Source organism: Orussus abietinus, unplaced genomic scaffold (assembly GCF_000612105.2).
Source record: "Orussus abietinus isolate OABI.00-Male unplaced genomic scaffold, Oabi_2.0 scaffold30, whole genome shotgun sequence".
Classification (NCBI taxonomy): Eukaryota; Metazoa; Arthropoda; class Insecta; order Hymenoptera; family Orussidae; genus Orussus; species Orussus abietinus.
The window spans coordinates 250425-268726 of NW_019394276.1; the positions used below are offsets into that span (position 1 = coordinate 250425).

The window sequence follows — 18302 nt, forward strand, 5'->3', positions numbered from 1 at the left end:
GTCACGGAGGATGCATGCACGAGAGAGCGAGCCCGCCATTGGCGGGCGGCCCCCTGCACTTTCCGTTCGATCGGCGCCAGGCGAAGCGTGGTTGGGCGGGGGTCCTATCGATTTAAATTTGGTTTGCCGGGTCGCGTGCCGGCAGTCGAGACCGCGAACTCGCGGGGCGCGATTGACGTTGATCGGCCCAGTCTGTTCATCTCCTCGTGTACATAACTGCAGAGTTGCAGTCTACCCTACCGAGAAGTATGAAGACCTCCCGGAAAGAGCCCTCCCTCGACGGCGTCACCCTCGTGAAAAGCGCCGTGCCTCGATCCAGGTCAGTCGCCCTCTCGCCTATCAGCGTCTCTCTCGCTCTCGCGGCGGCGCGCATCGTCTCCTCTCACTCGCACTCCCTCGCGCAGCCGGCGTATTCGCCGCGCCTGTTCACTCGGAAGGGGAGCGTGGGGGAGTACGCCTTTTATTATTAAACGCGAGACTTATCGACCGAGCGACGCCGAAGCGACCGAGTCTGCCACTGAATTACTATTAAATAACTCGCAATTTATTTTATCAAATTAACACCTCCACGCCGTCGCGCCTCGTGCGACTATCGACTCGCCTGGCTCAACCCTCAACTAGGCGCGATATAGAGCGGATAAATTCTCCGACGATCTACCACGACGTTTAAAAAAACTCCTGGATTTTCCTCCTCCCGTGGAATAAGAAAGCATTTTATTGCGACGTTTGTCTCGCTCCGATATTTTCTTTTAATGTAATATTAAGAAAATCATGGAGGACGCAAACACTCTCGTCCATGTATCTCACTAACGATCGCTTGTACACTTTAGGCAAGAGCTGCTGAAATGGAACGGCTGGGGATACAAGGATTCGCGGTTCCTGATGAACGAGAAGGGCATCATCGAGTTTCTGGGCTCCAGGTAACGAAACGTAGTTTTGCCGGATTTGTTCTTGCCATTAGTACTACGCAAATAGGGGTACGTATGCGAGCAGACTTTGACTTTCGACTCCGTCGGTGGTAAATATTAAAAAGCGTCTCGTAGAAGGCGAAGTAGCGAGATTCAATGGAGGCGTCGATTTGAATTTACTTGCAGAGCCGGAGATGGAGACGAGGACGAGGGCGGACCGTAAGCCTCGAGCAAACACGAGCTCCCACCCCTGTTTACACGACTGAAGGAGAATTAGCATTTTTCAAAGACATACCGAGAATCGTTCGGTCAATAAGACCGCCTCCTCGGAGATGCTTTCCCAACCGGCCACTAGCAGGCTTAGAAGACCAAGACTTTTGTTTCGCGGCCGATTGTGAACGGGAAAACGTCCCGGGATCTCTTTTGGAGCGGCCCATTTAACGCGTCCCCCTCGTCTTTTAACGCGTCCTCCTCGTTTTGCAACACGAGGGAAGAGGAAGGACAAGAGAACGACCACAGGCGGGATTACGCATCGAGAAATATTTCCCATTCGCACCGTCAATGAGCTGATGTTACGCACTTTATGCGCCCGTATCGGCGCCAACTGACAATGTCAGCATTACGAGAACCGCCAGAGAAAGAACTTGCCGGTCGATGTCACTAAGAGAAACCCGTGAGAACGATTCATGGCGGAGACGGGAAAAAGGCGATTAGGAAATCTGCCGGTTATGAGGACGCGATTTACGTTGAAAGCGCCGATCACGCTGGTCATTGCCAGGAATAAAGTATGCCACGCGCGAGGGATTTGCGGCATTGAAGTATGTACGCGATTATCCGACGTCCACGGATATCACCCGACGAATCAATACCTTCGACTAGTGGAGGGCACATTCGAGAGCACATATTCTTATTTTTTTAAAACCCAGTACACGTGTACATCGGCGACAAGATCCTTTCTACGGAATTCCTGGGGAAATGATCTAAGAGAAAATTAAAGAAGCCTCGGAGAGGCTGAGTAATCCACGCATGGAGCACGTCCTCGTTATGGCTCGGTCGCAATTTAGCTTAACGTTATTTCCATCGGCTGGCGGTTAGCTGGTTAGCATAATAAAGAGCCATTACGATTTTAAGAGTTTCCAGGGCCCTGGTTCTCGATCGTTTGTCCCCTGGTTCCGCAAGCTGTTGCCTCAGCTGGACAAATCCTGCCTCCTGGACTCTCCTGAAAACTAGAAAAAGTTATTGCTCAATTCCAAGGCCACTCGGTACCTGGCGCAATGCGCGGAATAAGTGAAACAGTTCCTGGTTGGTTTATGAAAATTAATACCGACTTATGGAAATGCGGCTGAGATGGCGTTAGAGTATAATAAGTATGTGAATGATGAGTAATTATTCACTTGAGGCGTGACATGTTATTTAGGGTAATTCTTTGAAATCGTAATCTATCGACTACCTTGTCACTCGTTATTTCCGGCCGAGGATTAGTGCGGCACGCGCTACCATAAAGTGCGTAGATAAGATAGTTCGATAAGGCCAAGTCGAGGAGAGATGAGAACAGGGCGTGATCGTTTACGATGTTGCAGGTACCCGATCGGTGGGAAGGAGTTACCCTACTTCGTCGAATGGGTGAACGACACCTTCGCCGTCGACTTCGAGAAGAGGCACCAGGCCCAGGTGGCTCCTTCGACGTATCCCGAGCCGATCATCTCCCCAGAGTTCCTGGAGGCCGTAAAGAACCTGGGAGTCGACCATTCGACCGAAGGAATCGATCGACTCATCAGGTCTCACGGACACACCCTGAGGGAAATTTTCGTCCTGCAGCACGGGACCTTCCAGAGGATACCGGACATCGTCCTCTGGCCGAGTACGTCTCTCTCGGTCGCGGGAAAAATAATGATCTTCCCCGGAGAAGGCATTTATTTATTTACGGTGCACGATTCTGCCCTAGGGTGTAACGTTAATTACGCACCGGACTAATGCTGCCTTATTAAATTATTACATTATTATATTCCAGGGAATATGTCCTGAAATACCTTCCATCGCTTTAAAATATATCAGGATATTCCGCGTCGGTTGCAGGTCGATTTTTGCGATTCTTAATTCTTTTCTTTTTTTTTTTTCTTTTTTTGCGCAAGTAGTCGGGCGATCGTTTACCTAATTCTTACCGTGGAAATCTTTCAGAATGCCACCAGGACGTCGAGAGAATAGTAAAGGCGTGCTCCGAGCACGACGTGGCTTGTATTCCTTTCGGAGGAGGCACCAGCGTGAGCGGTGCAGCGACCTGCCCCCCGCAGGAGAGGAGGACGATAGTCTCCTTGGACACGTCCCAGATGAATCGAATATTGTGGATAGATAAGGAAAACCTCCTCGCCTGCTGCGAGGCCGGGATCGTGGGACAAGACCTGGAGCGGGAGCTGCAAGCTCGCGGCCTCACTTCCGGCCACGAGCCGGACTCCCACGAGTTCTCCAGGTAATCCTCTTCGGTTCTCCGGATCACCTAAAAATAAGTTCATCTTAAAGTAACCGCGGTAGAGAATTATCGATTAAATAAGAAAACCCCGGAACACAGGTTCCCTTTTATTAACCGATTCTTTGATAAAAGAGCAGCCTGGGAGGCTGGGTGGCGACGAGGGCGAGCGGCATGAAGAAGAACACTTACGGGAACATAGAGGACCTGGTGGTCCGAGTGAGGATGGTCACGGGAAGGACGGAAGAACCAGTGCTGACGTTGGAACGAGGAGCCCAGGTACCCCGTTGCTCCTGCGGTCCGGACTTCGATCAGCTGATCCTCGGCAGCGAGGGCACCCTCGGCGTGGTCACCGAGGTGGTCATCAAGGTCCGGCCGATGCCGAAGATCGTGAAATACGGGAGCATCGTCTTCCCGGATTTCCAGAGCGGCGTGCGAGCCCTGCGAGAGGTGAGCGAGCCAAGGTTCCTGCTGGAATCCTAAAGGAATTTCCGATTACTATACCAAGATATTCCAAGTCTTCATTCATAATTAGATAAGAGCTGAATGAACTCATTCGCAGATAGCGAGGCATCGATGCCAGCCGGCGAGTATCCGGTTGATGGACAACGAGCAATTCAAGTTCGGGCAAGCCTTGCGCCCGGAGACCGGCTGGGTAGGGATGCTTCTTCAGGGTCTGAAGCACGCGTACGTGGCGAAGATCAAGGGCTACGATTGGAACAGCATATGCGTGGCTACTCTCCTCTTCGAGAGCGAGTCCGCGACCGAGGTGGCGTCCCAGGAGCGTCGAGTGTACTCGATAGCGAAGGAGTTCAGCGGCCTCCCAGCCGGTGAAACGAACGGCCAGCGAGGCTACACCTTGACCTTCGTAATCGCCTACATCCGAGACCTCGCCCTGGAATTCGGCATCCTGGCGGAGTCCTTCGAGACCTCCGTGTCCTGGAACCGGGCTCTGTCCTTGTGCAGGAACGTCAAGTCGAAGGTGGCCAGGGAATGCGCGAGTCGCGGCATCGGGAAACAGCTGATATCCTGCAGAGTCACCCAGACCTATGACGCGGGGTGTTGCATCTACTTCTACATGGCGTTTAATCATCAGGGTCTCGCAGACCCCGTGGGAACCTACGAGGCCATAGAGGAGGCGGCTAGGGAGGAGATCCTCGCCAGTGGGGGCTCCCTGTCCCATCACCACGGAATCGGCAAGATCAGGGCACGTTTCTATCCCCTCGCCGTGGGACCAGTCGGGGTTGACCTGTACCGAGCGACTAAAAAATACCTCGACCCCAGGAATATCTTCGCAGCCGGGAACCTTGACCCCAGGTGCACGGCCAAGCTCTGAACCCGAAGAGCAACCCATGAAGAGGGTTCTCCCAGCGAAGATGGCGATACTCAATGAAGGTAAAGGAAGAAGGAAATCATAGGAAATTTCTCAAGGCGGACCCTGGAGCTAAGTATGGCTAGCGTTAAGGAAATAACGAGGGGAAAGGCTCTTTCTCTCTTGGTACAAATACGTGTACTTGTAATTGTATCGACGGTTCATTTTATAAGTTATTATAAATAAAGAGAAGAGGACTCGATTTACGCGGGTGATTTACCTCCTAGGTATCCTTAAGCTTAATCGCATTTTGTTCGAGTCTTCGGCTAGATCGACGATCGGCTATTACATAACATTGTGTACATGTCTTTTTGCTCGACAATCAATGAGGAAGTAGACGATGCAAAAGGGACTACGCACTTTCCGCATCTTTCATTCGCAATTGTACGTACACAATCGATGGCCATTTAATTCTACCTCGCCCGGCCTCGTTTTCCCGGATGCATCGCCGCCTTCGTTGTGTGTCACTCTGACGGAGTTTTGTTCGATCCTAGAATTAATAATACGCCCTGGGAATGTCAAGGTGCATCGGCGAAAATGTTTGCTCGAAGGATGTCTCGCAGGACCCTCCGAATAAATTGACCTAATCGGTGGGAAGAAAAATCAGGGATTAATAAAATGAGACGTTAAAATCAACGAGTCGTCGCGCAAAACGACCGACAATTACTTGGCTCGTAAAATGGCCAGCTTCGTTATTGCCTTATTATTGCTAAATCCAGGATTTCATCGCGTACCGTGTAAACTGTTAAAGCCCCGAGATTCCTCGCTTGCATACGGATGCCAATCGCGATGCGGAACAATTACCGACGAGACTTGACCTACAAAAGTATGACCATGCGCCGTGAAGTTTGCATCTCATTCGGTTATTATTCCTCCATTCGCCTGGCGCGCCGAACGACCCACCGGTGTCAATAAAACATTTCCCAACGATTACCGCGTACTCCTGGCACGCGTTAAACACACGAGGACATTCGCGAGCAAACATTTGCGGCGTACGGAAGAGTCGCTAAGAACCCGTGCGGTTTTAAACTCGACGAGAGCATTCGTCCTCCCCGCAAAAAAGCAAAGGCACTGCCTTTCACTCTCGTCGGACGTCGAGGTTTGCCGGGCTCCTGATCCCACTCGCCATATCTTATTTTTTTTCTTTTTTTTTTTCCTCAACACCACCGACACCTTGCCGCGATCCCGGAGCGTCTTAAAATTATCCTACACGTCGTAACCGAGCGTAGAAATGAAAAGAAAAAGGAGGGAAAAAAAAAAAGAAAAGGTGGAGGAAGTGATTCGCTTTTCTACTCCCCAACCGACACAGCCGGCGCTCGAGACACGCTACGAAAAAGGCTGCATCGATGTAATTGCTTGTCAAACGTAGGGCCTCCCTTTCGTCGAGGTGCTACAAAAGGAAGTCTAAAGCTAGAAGACCGATCAGCTGATCGTTCGCACGGTGTGCCATCACTGGGCCTCGGGTTTCAGGGTCGACAGGAAAGAGTCCAAGTCGTACTCGTCGTCGTACTGCTGTTGCTCCCAGAGTTCCGGTAGGATCTCCAGGACGGAACGCCCAAATCCAGGCATACCTCCCACGGTCGACGTGGTTCCATCCCCGGGAGGCTCCCCCTTTTTTTCCTTTCCGTTGTCCAGGGAGAAGAGGTCCAACAACTGCGCGAGGGGACGTCCAATTAATTACCAGGAAGGAAATAAAAAAAAAAAACGAAATTCTCCCTAAGTTATGAAGATCTTCAGCATGTTACCTGATCGGTGCCCATGGTTTCCAGCGAGGCGTTCTCGGTAGAGATGACGGTGTTCGCCGTCATCAGCTTGAACTTCTGCAGGCCCATGATCTTCTCCTCGACGGTGGACCTGGTGATGAGTCGGTAGACGTTGACCACCTTCTTCTGACCTATCCGATGGGCTCGGTCCATGGCTTGCAGGTCCTTCATGGGGTTCCAGTCGTGCTCGACGAAGATGACGGTGTCTGCTCCGGTCAGGTTAAGACCTAGGCCGCCGACCTGGGTGGTCAGGAGGAGCACGTCGATGGACGGGTCCGCGTTGAACCTGGCGACTACCGAGTGACGCTGGGTGGCCGGGACGCTTCCATCTAGTCGGAGATACGTCACCGTGGGCAAATGGGTGCGCAGCAGATCCTTCTCGACGATGTCCAGCATGGCCTTCAGCTGGCAGAAGATCAGGGCTCGGTGCTGGCTAACCAGCTGCTGCTGATGCTGCTGGCCCTCCGCCGGGTTCACCACCAGGGTGGGGTTTCGCTGTTGCTGAGGCTGACCGATGCCACAGTCCAGCAGGAGCTGCTTCAAAGCCGGGAGTTTGGCGCCGTGCTCGATGTCCGCCAAGGTGCTCTGCTGCTGCTTCAGCATCCCGGAAACCTAGGCGACGAATATAAAATAAATTCTAATGTTCTTCTAATAACCGTGACGGCAATATAGCTTCCACGAACCGCTTGATATTGAGGGTGTCGAGGATTGAGCACTAGTTTCGGGTGGTTGCAGACATTCCTCAGGTACCGCAGGGCCTCGAAGACGTGTCCACCGTGAGGCTTGCTGGCCGAGGAAGAGCAAGCCGCCGATGACAGAGTAGCCGAGTGACGAGTCCGGAAATCCTCGTAAAGCGTTCGCTGGAGCGGCGAGAGGTCGCAGTAATAGTCCTGCGTGATCTTAGGCGGTAGATCCTGAAGAACGTCCTCCTTGTTCCTGCGCAGCAGGAAGGGGAGCACCTAGGAAAATCCCCGCCATTGAGAACAACTGCCTAGGACTCCCAGTGAACGACCCCATGGATATCTTAGTACCTGACGATGAAGTGCCTCCATGGCGAGCGCCCCGGCCTCCTGCTCCTTAGGTCCAGCTTTCGGCTCTCTACAAGCCAGAATCGGTCTCGAGTACCTGGCGGCGAATTGTTTCTCGCTCCCCAGGAACCCAGGCATGAGGAAGTCGAAGAGAGACCAAAGCTCCAGGACGTCGTTCTGCACGGGAGTGCCGGAGAGAATCAACCGGTGATGAGCGTGCAGCCTCTTCGCGGCCTTCGCGCTTTTGGTTTTCCCGTTCTTGATGACGTGACCCTCGTCAAGAACGCAGTAGTTCCACTGTACCGCCTCGAAGAACTCGATGTCCTTGCGGACGATGTCGTAGCTGGCGACGACGAGTCGATACCGAGGTACCCTGGGCCTCAGTCTCTCCCTCTCCGGAGGAGTTCCCGCGTATTGGAGGACCGACAGGTCGTCGTTTCTCAGGAACTTCTCGGCTTCGTAGACCCAGTGACCGGTCAAGGTCGGAGGACAAACCACGAGGCTCGGAGGAGCATTCTGGTTACGGTGGTGGTCGAGGGCCAGGATGCAGAGGGTCTGCAGGGTCTTGCCTAGACCCATGTCGTCGCAGAGGACTCCGTGAAGGCGATATCTGTTCAGGAAGTTCAGCCAGTTGAGACCCTGTTGCTGATAAGCTCGCAACTCCGCTGCCACGTGGATGGGAAGCTGGGTGTCGGGGATGCTGCGCGGGTTTAGAAGTTGCTCCAGGAAGCGTCGTTCCTGCGCTTTGGCCTCTCTGAAATGATATGCATCCTCGACTCAGCGACGAAGCATTGGCTAGTCGTATACCTAGCGATTAAAAAATATTCAGAGAATCTTTACACAAGGTGGGGCGGATCGGCGATCGCTCCAGGATCAAGGGGCAAGAGCTGCACGAGCGTGGCGAAGGTTGCGCTACACGCAAGGCGTACCGCTTGATTCTGGTCACTCATCCTCCCGAGTAGGGGAACCATGAAGAGTACTGCATAAGGTACGACCCCGACACTGAGACTTTCCACGAGGCAGGTGAACGCTTCTGCGGCACCCTGACGTCTAGAATCCAACTCGTTTGGTGCCGCTATCGTGTTCGGGTCTCCGGTCTCCACGTTGTTGGTCTCGAGTAGAGGGATCACTGTGTGCACTACGTGATCCATTGTCTGGAAGGGAATCGTTCGTTTAAAATAATTGCATTTGACGCGATGAAAGAGGGAGGATACTAAATTATAGAATTCTACCTTTTCGGTGTCTAAAGTAGCCAGCGCCGCTATGCAGCGAGCAGACATGTGCCTGACAACTTTGTAAGGATGGGCCAGAAGCGAACAGAGCCTCGGCAGACATTCCAGCACCGGAGGCAGCAGAGATCGGTCCAAACTAGGTGCCATAATTTCTAACACCTGAAGTCCGAAGACCAGCTGATTGGCTTCTTCCTGCCATTCCTGTGGATGAGTCTCCGGAAGCAGTGAATCCGACTTCTGTAAAATCGCCGGTAGCATCAGCTCCCAGAGATGAGGTAGACGATTTGGCAGTCCCGATCCAAGGAGAGAAGCTGTATCGCAGAGTTGTAATTACATTTTTTTTTATTCTAAAGCAATTCGTTACTAAAAAAATATTTCCACTACGTACTGTTCACGAACAATTGCATTACCTATGGAGGTGAGGGCAAACGTTGCTCCTCGACGTCTCGTCCTGGCAGCTTTGGCTTCAGGTTCTTCGCAAGCTAAGAGCTCTTCCAGAGGGATTTCCGTAGTTGGAGGTCTACCTGGTCCTCTGCCACCTCCCATTCCGCTGCCGGTTCCTCTGGTGTAGGCAACTCTCTCGGCATGCCTCTGTCTGTTACTCAGAGTAAGAATCCCATCGAACCACTGGGCATCCGGGGTGCCAGTCACTCGTGGAGTAAATTCCATATCGGAGCAGAGGAAGGTGCACAAATTTGTAGCTATCTGTAGACGAAACACTTAATTAAGATCTGCATTAATGTGTCAAGGACTGCGAAGGATTAATGGCCATCAAGCCAATTACCTTAGAATTGGGTGATGGTTTTCTGGTAACGCAGAGGTCAACAAGATGAGCCAGATGTCTCGCAGCCAATTTTTGCAGCTCCTCGTCCTCCTCGCGCTTGACAGCTTCCATTAAAGGTTTCACCAGGGGGTTCAAAGGTTGCGGAGCTTCTGGCAGACAGTGGAGCATCGTAGCAGCTCCAGCTAGTGCAGCCATTGACATGATGTTCAAGGATTGTTGCTGCGCTGCAGTGGCAGCTGCACCCACTTCCAAAGCTCGTCTCCGTTCCTCCAAGCTTTCCAACAGCTTCGGCTTCAACTTGACAATCACTGGACTGACACCTCCGCTGACACCACCTCCACAGGATCCAGGTGCTCCAGTGACCGCAGCAGAGCCACTGCTATAAACTGACATCGCTCCCAAGGGTTTACTGGCAAGAGTGGCAATTTGTTCCAGGGTCATAATCCCTGCCGCAGTGGAGTCGACTTCTACAGGAAGAGGAAGCTTGTAATGTTTCAGCGTAGCTATGTAATCACGACTCTCATGCAGCAGTCTCGTAAACCCAGCAGCAATCTCATCGTAGTAGACGCATTCGTTCAAACAACTGATCAACTTATCCCTGGAAAAAATTAAATGGCATTAGATATTGCTCGTCACACTTGCTCATTGCTAATCACTCGAGTGAACTTTTTTAATTGGACCTATAAATGATCGTATATGGAAATACATTTTAAAATATTATCTTTACCGGAGTATCGAAGGTATCTCTGGTGGGTTTGGATGCTCCAGGAAAGCCCAGTGCGCCATGGTGAGTCCAGCTACGGTCCTCTGGAGCGCGGATCGGGAAGTCAAGTGAGCCAGCAAGACCTTAGCATAGCAGAGCGCAGGACTGGGAATATCTGGAGTATAGACGACACCAGGTGCGAACTGCACCACGTAGCGAGATAAAAGTCCTAGCATCCTGGCTGCCATGCATCGAGCCGGCACCACGTTGGAACGGCGAGTACTTTGGGCTACGGTCTCTATGCCACCGATGTAGACTTTTAGCTCCGATGTGGGTTTGCCAGTACCGCTGAGATTGCTGTTGGCTCCACTATTGCTGGAATCGGACTGAGTCTCGCCATGCCCAATTATCTGAATGCCTTTTGGTCCTCTTGGTTGGACTACTACGGTGGTCAACAGTGCAGGGTTAAAGGGCACATGCTCCGGTTGCATGGCGAGGCAGAGCCACGTGCTGACCAAGGGACAGGCTGCGTGGAGAAGCATCTCCAGGTCACTGCGAGTCACGAGATTCTCCCATACTCGCTCGGCTACTTCTTGAATAGTGGGCACGTGCTCTATCAAAACGCGTTGGAAAACATGACGAAGAGCTTCCTGAAGCACTAGCCCTCCACCTTCGCCCCATCTCTTCTTTCTGTCTTCGTTGCAGTCTCCGTCGTCACCAGTGAGAGTCTGTAGAGTCTGCAGCGTAGCCTTCCTGACGCTTGAACTCGAGTGACTGAGAAAGGGCCATAGCCTCGGTAACACCTGGGCATGATAGAAATTGATTGATTAATCGAGTCAGATAAAATTGATTAAGATAATGTTAAAAATTTAATAACTACCTGTGATAGTGGTTGCGGAGCAAGGCAAGCTCTTGCAGCAGGCAGTGACAGTATTGCAGCTAGAAGCCCCATGAAACTGTTACACGCTGCTGCCAAATCATCTTGTTCTCGTAGTAGTTCCCACAATCTCACTACTATTGCTTCGAGTTGCGAAGGCTCCAGGAGACGAGGTAGCGCAGAGGCAACGGGTATAAGAGCACTAGCTGCTGCAGCTCCTACGTCATCTACAGGGTCTGCTAGGCCTTTCATCACTGCGGGAAATGCCTTTGGCAGGAGATCATCCAACAAGTCATCTCTCACAGCCAGCAGGTACTTCAATGCTAATAATGCACCGTGTCTAGCCTCCCATTCATCGTATTCCAGAAGTTTCAACATAATGGAGAGCACTGCCATGACGCCCTGGTTTTTTACTTTGTTTTCCTCAGTGTTTGGAATCAGTAAAACTAAAGAACCCAAAGCCTGTGCACAGGTCTCACGAACTGGGGCAACCACCTGGTCCGACACAAAGTCTCCAAACCGGTCTAATCCTAACACACAAAGCAATCGAAGCACTACGTCGATCACCCATCTACGGTTACTCTCCTCCATTTCTTCGGCTGTTTGATCTTTTGATTTCCCTGCACCTGGAAATAACAGGAAAATTCTCCATTGATACATTTCTGGTAATTTAATGACCGTGACATTAATCATCAAGGAATTACTAATTTATACAAACCTTTTCCATGAAGTCGAATGAGCTCACGCAGTGCAGTTGCAGCTCCATGGCGCACCTCCCATTTCTGACTGAATAAGTCTTGAGAAAGACCCTCGGCAAATGACTCCAGTGGCCAGTCTATCGTAGACTCTGACCAACATCCAGTTACATCTGGCACTCCGTTTCCCGGTTCTGAGGTGACTACATTGTTTGTTCCCAGTTCCGATGACACAACTTCTTCCAGTTTGATCTTTTTGCTCAATGGTTCACCAGTTACTAACGAGTGAGTTTTCGTTGGGACAGAATGTTCTTGAGGTTCATCTGGATCGCGAGAGCGCTGTTTTGATACCGACTGACGAGCCTATGGGTTGTTTAATATTACTTACGATTTGGAAAATGTTCTCACTAATTTAAAATTTCAAACGAACATTTACCTTACGCCTCGCTCTGTTCATTTCTCGTCTGCTCAGACCACTATTCTGACGAAGAGCTTCATCAATGCTCATTTTTGTGGGTACGTTGGAGGTAGGTGTCGGTGGCGTGGGTAACAGATCTTCTGCAGTAAATAATTCTGAAGTATCCACGCCCATTAATCGCGGATCGATGCCAAAATTAGCAGTAAGAATTTTGTCCTCCTGAGGAGGTTGCACATTCTGGTCTCCTTCGACAACCACCAGATCGTATTCACTACCCTCCGACCCGGTAAGATGTGAACTCCGTGCTAATATTCTCCCCATGTCAAAATCCTCCAAGCTCAACTTATTATTTGCAATACTTGATCTCCTTTGCGTCATCGATTTCTCATCTACAATGAATTAATTTTAAATTACAGAGTCAAAACAGAGGCTCGGTCATTACAGCAAAATAATCTTACTTTTAGAAAAGTTACTTTTAATAGGTTGCGGATCCCAAGGCGGTACTTGAGTAAGAATAGCCTGGACAGCATGAGCAGCCGATACTCTCGTGTCCCATTGTGGCGATTTTAAAAGAGTCGACACCCTTGCTAATAAATGGTGCAACTCGTGAGGATGTAATCGTTGTGCCTCCCCCAGTTGCTGCGCCGCGGCACGCTTGGTCACGGCATTAGTTCCCGTCTCAAGTAATATGAAGAGTCTGTCCAATCTGTAAACGCCATAATTGATTATATCTCCTTGTATCAGATACCACTAGGTAAATAACATTAAGGAATTACCGTGACGTCATGATGAATCGATTTTATTCTCCTGGCTTCTACTACCTGAAATTAAGCATTAAACATAAAAAAATTATCCGCGTATTAAAGATTGAACAGAGAGAATATCAAACCCTGACGTAATAAAGTACGTCTGCGTTTTCCTGGTAAAAGAGATACTAAGAAGCGAGCATCTGGCATAGGCATAAAGACGTATTTCACGTTATCATTTACTACATTTCGGGAACTATTTCAGGCATCGCCGAACCCCTAACATAGACGCAAGAAGTCTGACTATTAAATAGCACGAATTTCTCCAGGAAAAATCGACAAACCCAATAAAAAATACCAATAAGTATCTTATTTAGAGGTGTTACTTCCAAAACGAGAATGTAGGTCAAAAAGCGAGGAGCCATAAGAAAAAAGCCGCGAAGGGGTCTAAGGAACTGCTGGTTTTTGGGGGTTCGTAAGAGGGTGAAATTCGGGAGGGAACGACACAATATGGACATAATAACAACAAACCTTTCGGAAGTAACGCCCGCAGCTTACCCCTGATCAAATAAATGCAATTTTGCTGGTCCTGGATCGTTCAGCCAGCCCGCATTGCCGTTTCCCACCGTATCGATTCTCCAAAAATCACATCACGCCGGAGCTTGCGGAATAGTCGACGAGAACAGAGGCATTTTCTGAAATTTTTCGGAGAGAAACGCATGGTACAAGCATCAAATTTATACTGACAGCCATATTGCAGGGGAACCTGAGTTTTGTCCCCCGATTTGGCCGTTATTGGTCGGTTCGCGCAAGCTGCAAGGGGCGCGACCAATCAGGGGCCACCCCGGCTGAGGAAGATGACGCTAGGGAGTCGAACCAGAGATGAGTTGGGATATTGCTCACGGGCAGGATCGTGTGATCGCATCCTGTGCTGCCCTCTGGTTTCGTACGCGTGCCCCAAAGCTCCGCATCACGTCGATTTCGAGGCAACAGTGTACTTAATAGTAGTAGATAAGTAGATAAAATCAAATGGAGCGTCACGAGTGTTCTTCTCTTACTATCAAAAGCGAGCAGTATCGTTAAGCGTAGGTAAGCCACCACCGTCAACTGCCGCATGGTATTACCATCACGAGTACGTGAGCCGCCAACGCCGACTGATAGATGGTACCGCCATCGCGAGTGCGCGAGCTCCTATCAGAAATTCGTTGCGCCGCCCTTGGGGGCAAAAAACGGTGAAAGCTAACGTACGAAACCAGAGGGCAGCACAGGATGCGATCACACGATCCTGCCCGTGAGCAATCTCCCAACTCATCTCTGGTAATTTACTGATTTTCTCTGGTCAGTCATCAACTGTCAAATGAGTGTGAATATATTATTCAGAAAGAAAGCAAATACGTATCCAAATGATTTTCATAAGGCGTCTATGAAAAATGTGATGAATGCTAAATGCGTACAGCACGCATGAAAATCTAGAGAGGGTTTGAAAAAATGTAACTTTTAACCTTAAAAATTTGTTTTTCTAACCTCTAACTCATAACTGTAAAGAATGGGTGACTCGCCGGAAACATTAAATAAAGATTCAGGAGCGATGGTTATTACAGAGCAGGAACGAGAGTTATCTCAGAATGCCTTTGCAGAATTTCAAAAGGGATCCTACACAATGTGCTTATCCTACTTGAATAAGTTAGAGGCTTTGAGACCGAAAGATCTTAAGGTAATGCATAATAAAGTTATAGTAGAATACTATAAAAGTGATTTAAAGAAAACAGAGTTGACCCGGAAGAGTTTGAATGCAATATGCGGTCAAGTATCCAGTACAGATGCTGCAGATGCCGTCGATTACGTAGAGAAATGCTACATGAGATATAATCAAGCAGTCTTACTGTATCATACCAAACAATATGATGCTGCTCTGCAAATTGTTAATAGACTTTTCAACTTCATCGAACCAATGGGTATGTCTGCTAACGATGTAGAAAATTATTCCAAATTAGAGTTTAAAATATGATTTTTATAATTTTTATTTACACAATTGAGCTGTGCTGAATTTTCAATTATACCGTTATGTTTTTTTAGAGGAATGTTTGGCTCACAAGGTTTGTTTGCTACTAATTGAATTACATTTGATGACTGAACAGCCAGATGCCGCTTTGGCCTTATTAAACTATATCGAGAGTCAATTTATATCTACTGATATGTCTAAAATTACATCGGAAAAAGAAGGTGCTATAAAACCTATAAAAGAACAAAAGGAACAAAAGAAAGATAGCATTGATGCAGCTACTGATGCGTTTAGAATAAAACTTCTAAAGTACAAAGCTAGAATATATCTTATAACGCATCGGTTAAAGCTGTGCAAAAGGGAATGGAAAACATTGGTTTCCTTGGGTACTCCTGTTGTGAGTATTATTGCATATCCGAAGTCCTTTTGGGTAGCTCCTTGAATTTAGTTTTAACCTACTATTATTTGTCTAGGATATTTCGACTGTCTTCCTGAAAGCAAACCTTGAGTATTTAAGAGGGAATTACCGGAAAGCTGTTAAAATTTTAAATTCCATCACAAATGAAAACCTAGAGTACAGGTATAATAATTTTCTGTGACTTTCTCAATTTGAGTATAATTATTTTTTATAATATAAGGAATCAATTTTATTGTTTCTTTTAATGCTGTGATTTTTATAGAATTCAAGGAGAGTCTGCAGCTGTTTTATATTATAATAATATGGCATGTCTTCATCATGCAATGGGTAAACTTAATCTGGCTTGTTTTTATCTGCGAAAAGCACTACAAGAAAATAAGAATGCCGTTGAAAGTGTACAAGTTAAGGATACTGGTACTTTCATATTCAATATTTTATTTTCTGAAATTGCGTTTTCTACACAGGTCCAACTGATTACATTTATCAAACCTTCTAGATCCGTTGTCTTCTCAGCTATTGTATACCTTGGGTGGAAATAGATATCACGAATTAATGTACAGTTTAGGAGTTTCTCTTCTTCATGCTGGTCAGCCAACCAAAGCTTTTGATTGCTTCACGGAAGCAGCTCAAAGCATGCATAATAGTGCTAAACTCTGGCTAAGAATGGCCGAATGCTGTGTTAGCTGTTACAAACCTGTAAGTTTCATATTTTTTCGATAAGGTAAAATGCAGAATTCTAAGTTTGCTAAATTTTTTTAGACGAATGAGGTAGATTTCAATATACCTAAGCGTCGTAAGGATCTGGTTCAAAAAGTAATTGGTACAGGGTTATACAGAAAAATCATCCTAGCGTCGTCCCTTTCTAAAGAAACAAAGTATCATCCCGAAGGGTTATCCTACGCAATTCCACAGCCTACCCTGGAATTCGGAATGCTTTGTTTAAAAAACGCTCTTCTCTTACTACCAAGTAACAATGAATTAAATTTGCCGATGACGCCAGTGGCAGGTCCTCAGACAGTATCGATGTCTCTTACACCAGGACATTCTTTAGGTAAGCGGTTATTTAGCGATTACTAGAGAGTTAGGCTACTATAGTGCAATGTAACTATTCAAATAGGAATCTTTCCATCGCTGCACAAATACTATAACAGTCTATTTTAATTATAAGTTCCCTTAGGTGGTCAACACGCAACTCAAGTGTCCCAAGCAACAACCGTGGAAGCATTGAACTTAAAAATCAGTGTCTTGGCAACAAGTGCTTACATATCATTATGTCTTGGAGACTACGTGATCGCTCTTGAACATGCTAAGTCTTTGCTTAGTCTTAACAAATTGCCTGGAGCATATAAATTGTTAGGACATTTATATGCTGCAGAGAGTTTAATTTTCTTGAATAAGATCAGTGAAGCTATCGAATATCTTAAACCTGATAATATACAAGATCTCTATACATTTATTCCAATCCCTGAGACGCTGGATAAGGATAAAGACAGAACCGAAGACAACACAGCGAAACCAGTTAGAAGTACATAGAGTATATCTCAATATTTTTATTTCATTAAGACAATGCCATTGAACGTTCTTTATCTCCATTTATTTTGACAGGTTGGTATCCGACCAGCCTTCATACTGGCAAAGCGATCCTTCGATATAATTTAGCAGTTGCCTATGCAGTACGTGGAGAACTCGATAAATCGAGCGAGACATTGAAACAGGTAGATGAGAATTTTTAAACAAACGTCATAAATTATTTTTATACAATATTCCTGTAACTCTTAACACTGATTCTCTTCTTCAGGTCTGGATGTCGAAGGGTCCAGACTGTGATGTACCGATACATGTGATAATGTTGGCTTTGTACATAGAACTACAACTGGGTAAGTATTGGGAGCTTTATAAATATTTTATTGCATTCTAAGCTTGTATTGCATTGTAAGCATTGTTTTCCAGGCCATGCGGACATTTCAAGATCGATAGTGAAACAACATTGCCAACAGTACCGATGAGATCTTAAACACATTGGATTTTTTAATTGTATACCAATTAGAAAATTAATTTAAACCTCGTATTTTCTCATGTCATATCCCAGGTCAAGTATCTTCTTTCCTACAATTTTTCCTAGTCCTAGAAAATAATCCTAAGATTCTAATTCTGGCCAGCAAAATTCAGCCCTTTCGAAACGCTAGAAAACAAATTAATGCACAGCTGTAAGTCTCGTGAAGTCATTGTTACGAAGGGGGGTAATTTCACCGACCGTCTAGCTGAGGAGCAAAGATACGCACGACGTCCAGACTGGAGGAAAGATTCTTTGGATGCGGTTTCTAGGAATGCTGGCCGATTGGAAGATACACGGATGGACCGTTAATCTCGCCGCTATCCTGAACGGGACTGGATCTTAGACTGCATCGAGGAGCACATTAAGGATTTATTGGGGCAAATCTAATGTCTGGCAACGACGCTTCACGTTCTCGTGGTACACGCATAAGTTACATTCAACCGACCCGAATAAAATAAGAGAGTTTGTGAAATAAATTTCCGCTAGGTAAAAAAGAATCACGCGATTGATTATAATTTTTATAAGATAGGATAACCCAGCGACTGGGTAATCAACCGCGAGGACTTTCTTGGCGAGCAACGTCCGTTTTATTAGTTAACTACCTAATGAGCTAAAGTAATACGGATTTGGCGGTCAGTGGGGATTAAGACCCTATATACTCGATAAATAGGTTTTCGGGTCGGAGCGAATTGCGTTTTCTTCTTAAGGTGCAACTCGGTCACGGTCATGCTCCTTCCCCCCGGTACCACTCTGCTTAATGTATCTCACCGGTCAGCGAACTCACGTCTCGATGCTCACCGGTTTTACCGTGGTTTTACTCGGTGCGTGTGTGCGAA

At 47.6% G+C, this 18302-nt stretch overlaps 3 protein-coding genes across 6 annotated transcripts; 2 read left to right on the plus strand and 1 right to left on the minus strand.

Moving 5' to 3' along the window:
- Nucleotides 1–158: 158 nt before the first annotated feature.
- Nucleotides 159–4946, plus strand: LOC105701815 (alkyldihydroxyacetonephosphate synthase). Its single transcript, XM_012428905.1, has 6 exons — nucleotides 159–319; nucleotides 831–920; nucleotides 2489–2769; nucleotides 3087–3375; nucleotides 3513–3822; nucleotides 3935–4946. Exons 1-6 carry the CDS (start codon nucleotides 249–251, stop codon nucleotides 4706–4708), a joined length of 1815 nt encoding a protein of 604 aa, XP_012284328.1. The 5' UTR covers nucleotides 159–248; the 3' UTR covers nucleotides 4709–4946.
- On the minus strand, nucleotides 4884–13705 carry LOC105701813 (TATA-binding protein-associated factor 172). 3 transcript variants are annotated; one of them, XM_012428904.2, is made up of 15 exons: nucleotides 13549–13705; nucleotides 13021–13065; nucleotides 12718–12950; nucleotides 12263–12633; nucleotides 11850–12189; nucleotides 11135–11757; nucleotides 10279–11057; nucleotides 9552–10149; nucleotides 9178–9472; nucleotides 8768–9078; nucleotides 8376–8689; nucleotides 7539–8289; nucleotides 7191–7466; nucleotides 6490–7119; nucleotides 4884–6397 (listed from the first exon to the last, which is right to left on the minus strand). In XM_012428904.2, exons 2-15 carry the CDS (start codon nucleotides 13029–13031, stop codon nucleotides 6194–6196), a joined length of 5736 nt encoding a protein of 1911 aa, XP_012284327.1. In that variant the 5' UTR covers nucleotides 13032–13065; nucleotides 13549–13705; the 3' UTR covers nucleotides 4884–6193. The 3 variants fall into 3 exon arrangements, with proteins under 3 accessions (XP_012284327.1, XP_012284325.1, XP_012284326.1); XM_012428902.2 differs by having other exon boundaries at nucleotides 12703–12950; XM_012428903.2 differs by having other exon boundaries at nucleotides 12703–12950; nucleotides 13522–13705.
- Nucleotides 13706–14303: 598 nt separating this feature from the next.
- On the plus strand, nucleotides 14304–17984 carry LOC105701882 (CCR4-NOT transcription complex subunit 10). 2 transcript variants are annotated; one of them, XM_012429012.2, is made up of 10 exons: nucleotides 14304–14945; nucleotides 15067–15389; nucleotides 15466–15572; nucleotides 15673–15824; nucleotides 15907–16106; nucleotides 16170–16461; nucleotides 16579–16935; nucleotides 17016–17125; nucleotides 17209–17287; nucleotides 17361–17983. In XM_012429012.2, exons 1-10 carry the CDS (start codon nucleotides 14537–14539, stop codon nucleotides 17414–17416), a joined length of 2085 nt encoding a protein of 694 aa, XP_012284435.1. In that variant the 5' UTR covers nucleotides 14304–14536; the 3' UTR covers nucleotides 17417–17983. The 2 variants fall into 2 exon arrangements, with proteins under 2 accessions (XP_012284435.1, XP_012284437.1); XM_012429014.2 differs by having other exon boundaries at nucleotides 14537–14945; nucleotides 16588–16935; nucleotides 17361–17984.
- The last annotated feature ends 318 nt before the right edge of the window (nucleotides 17985–18302 follow it).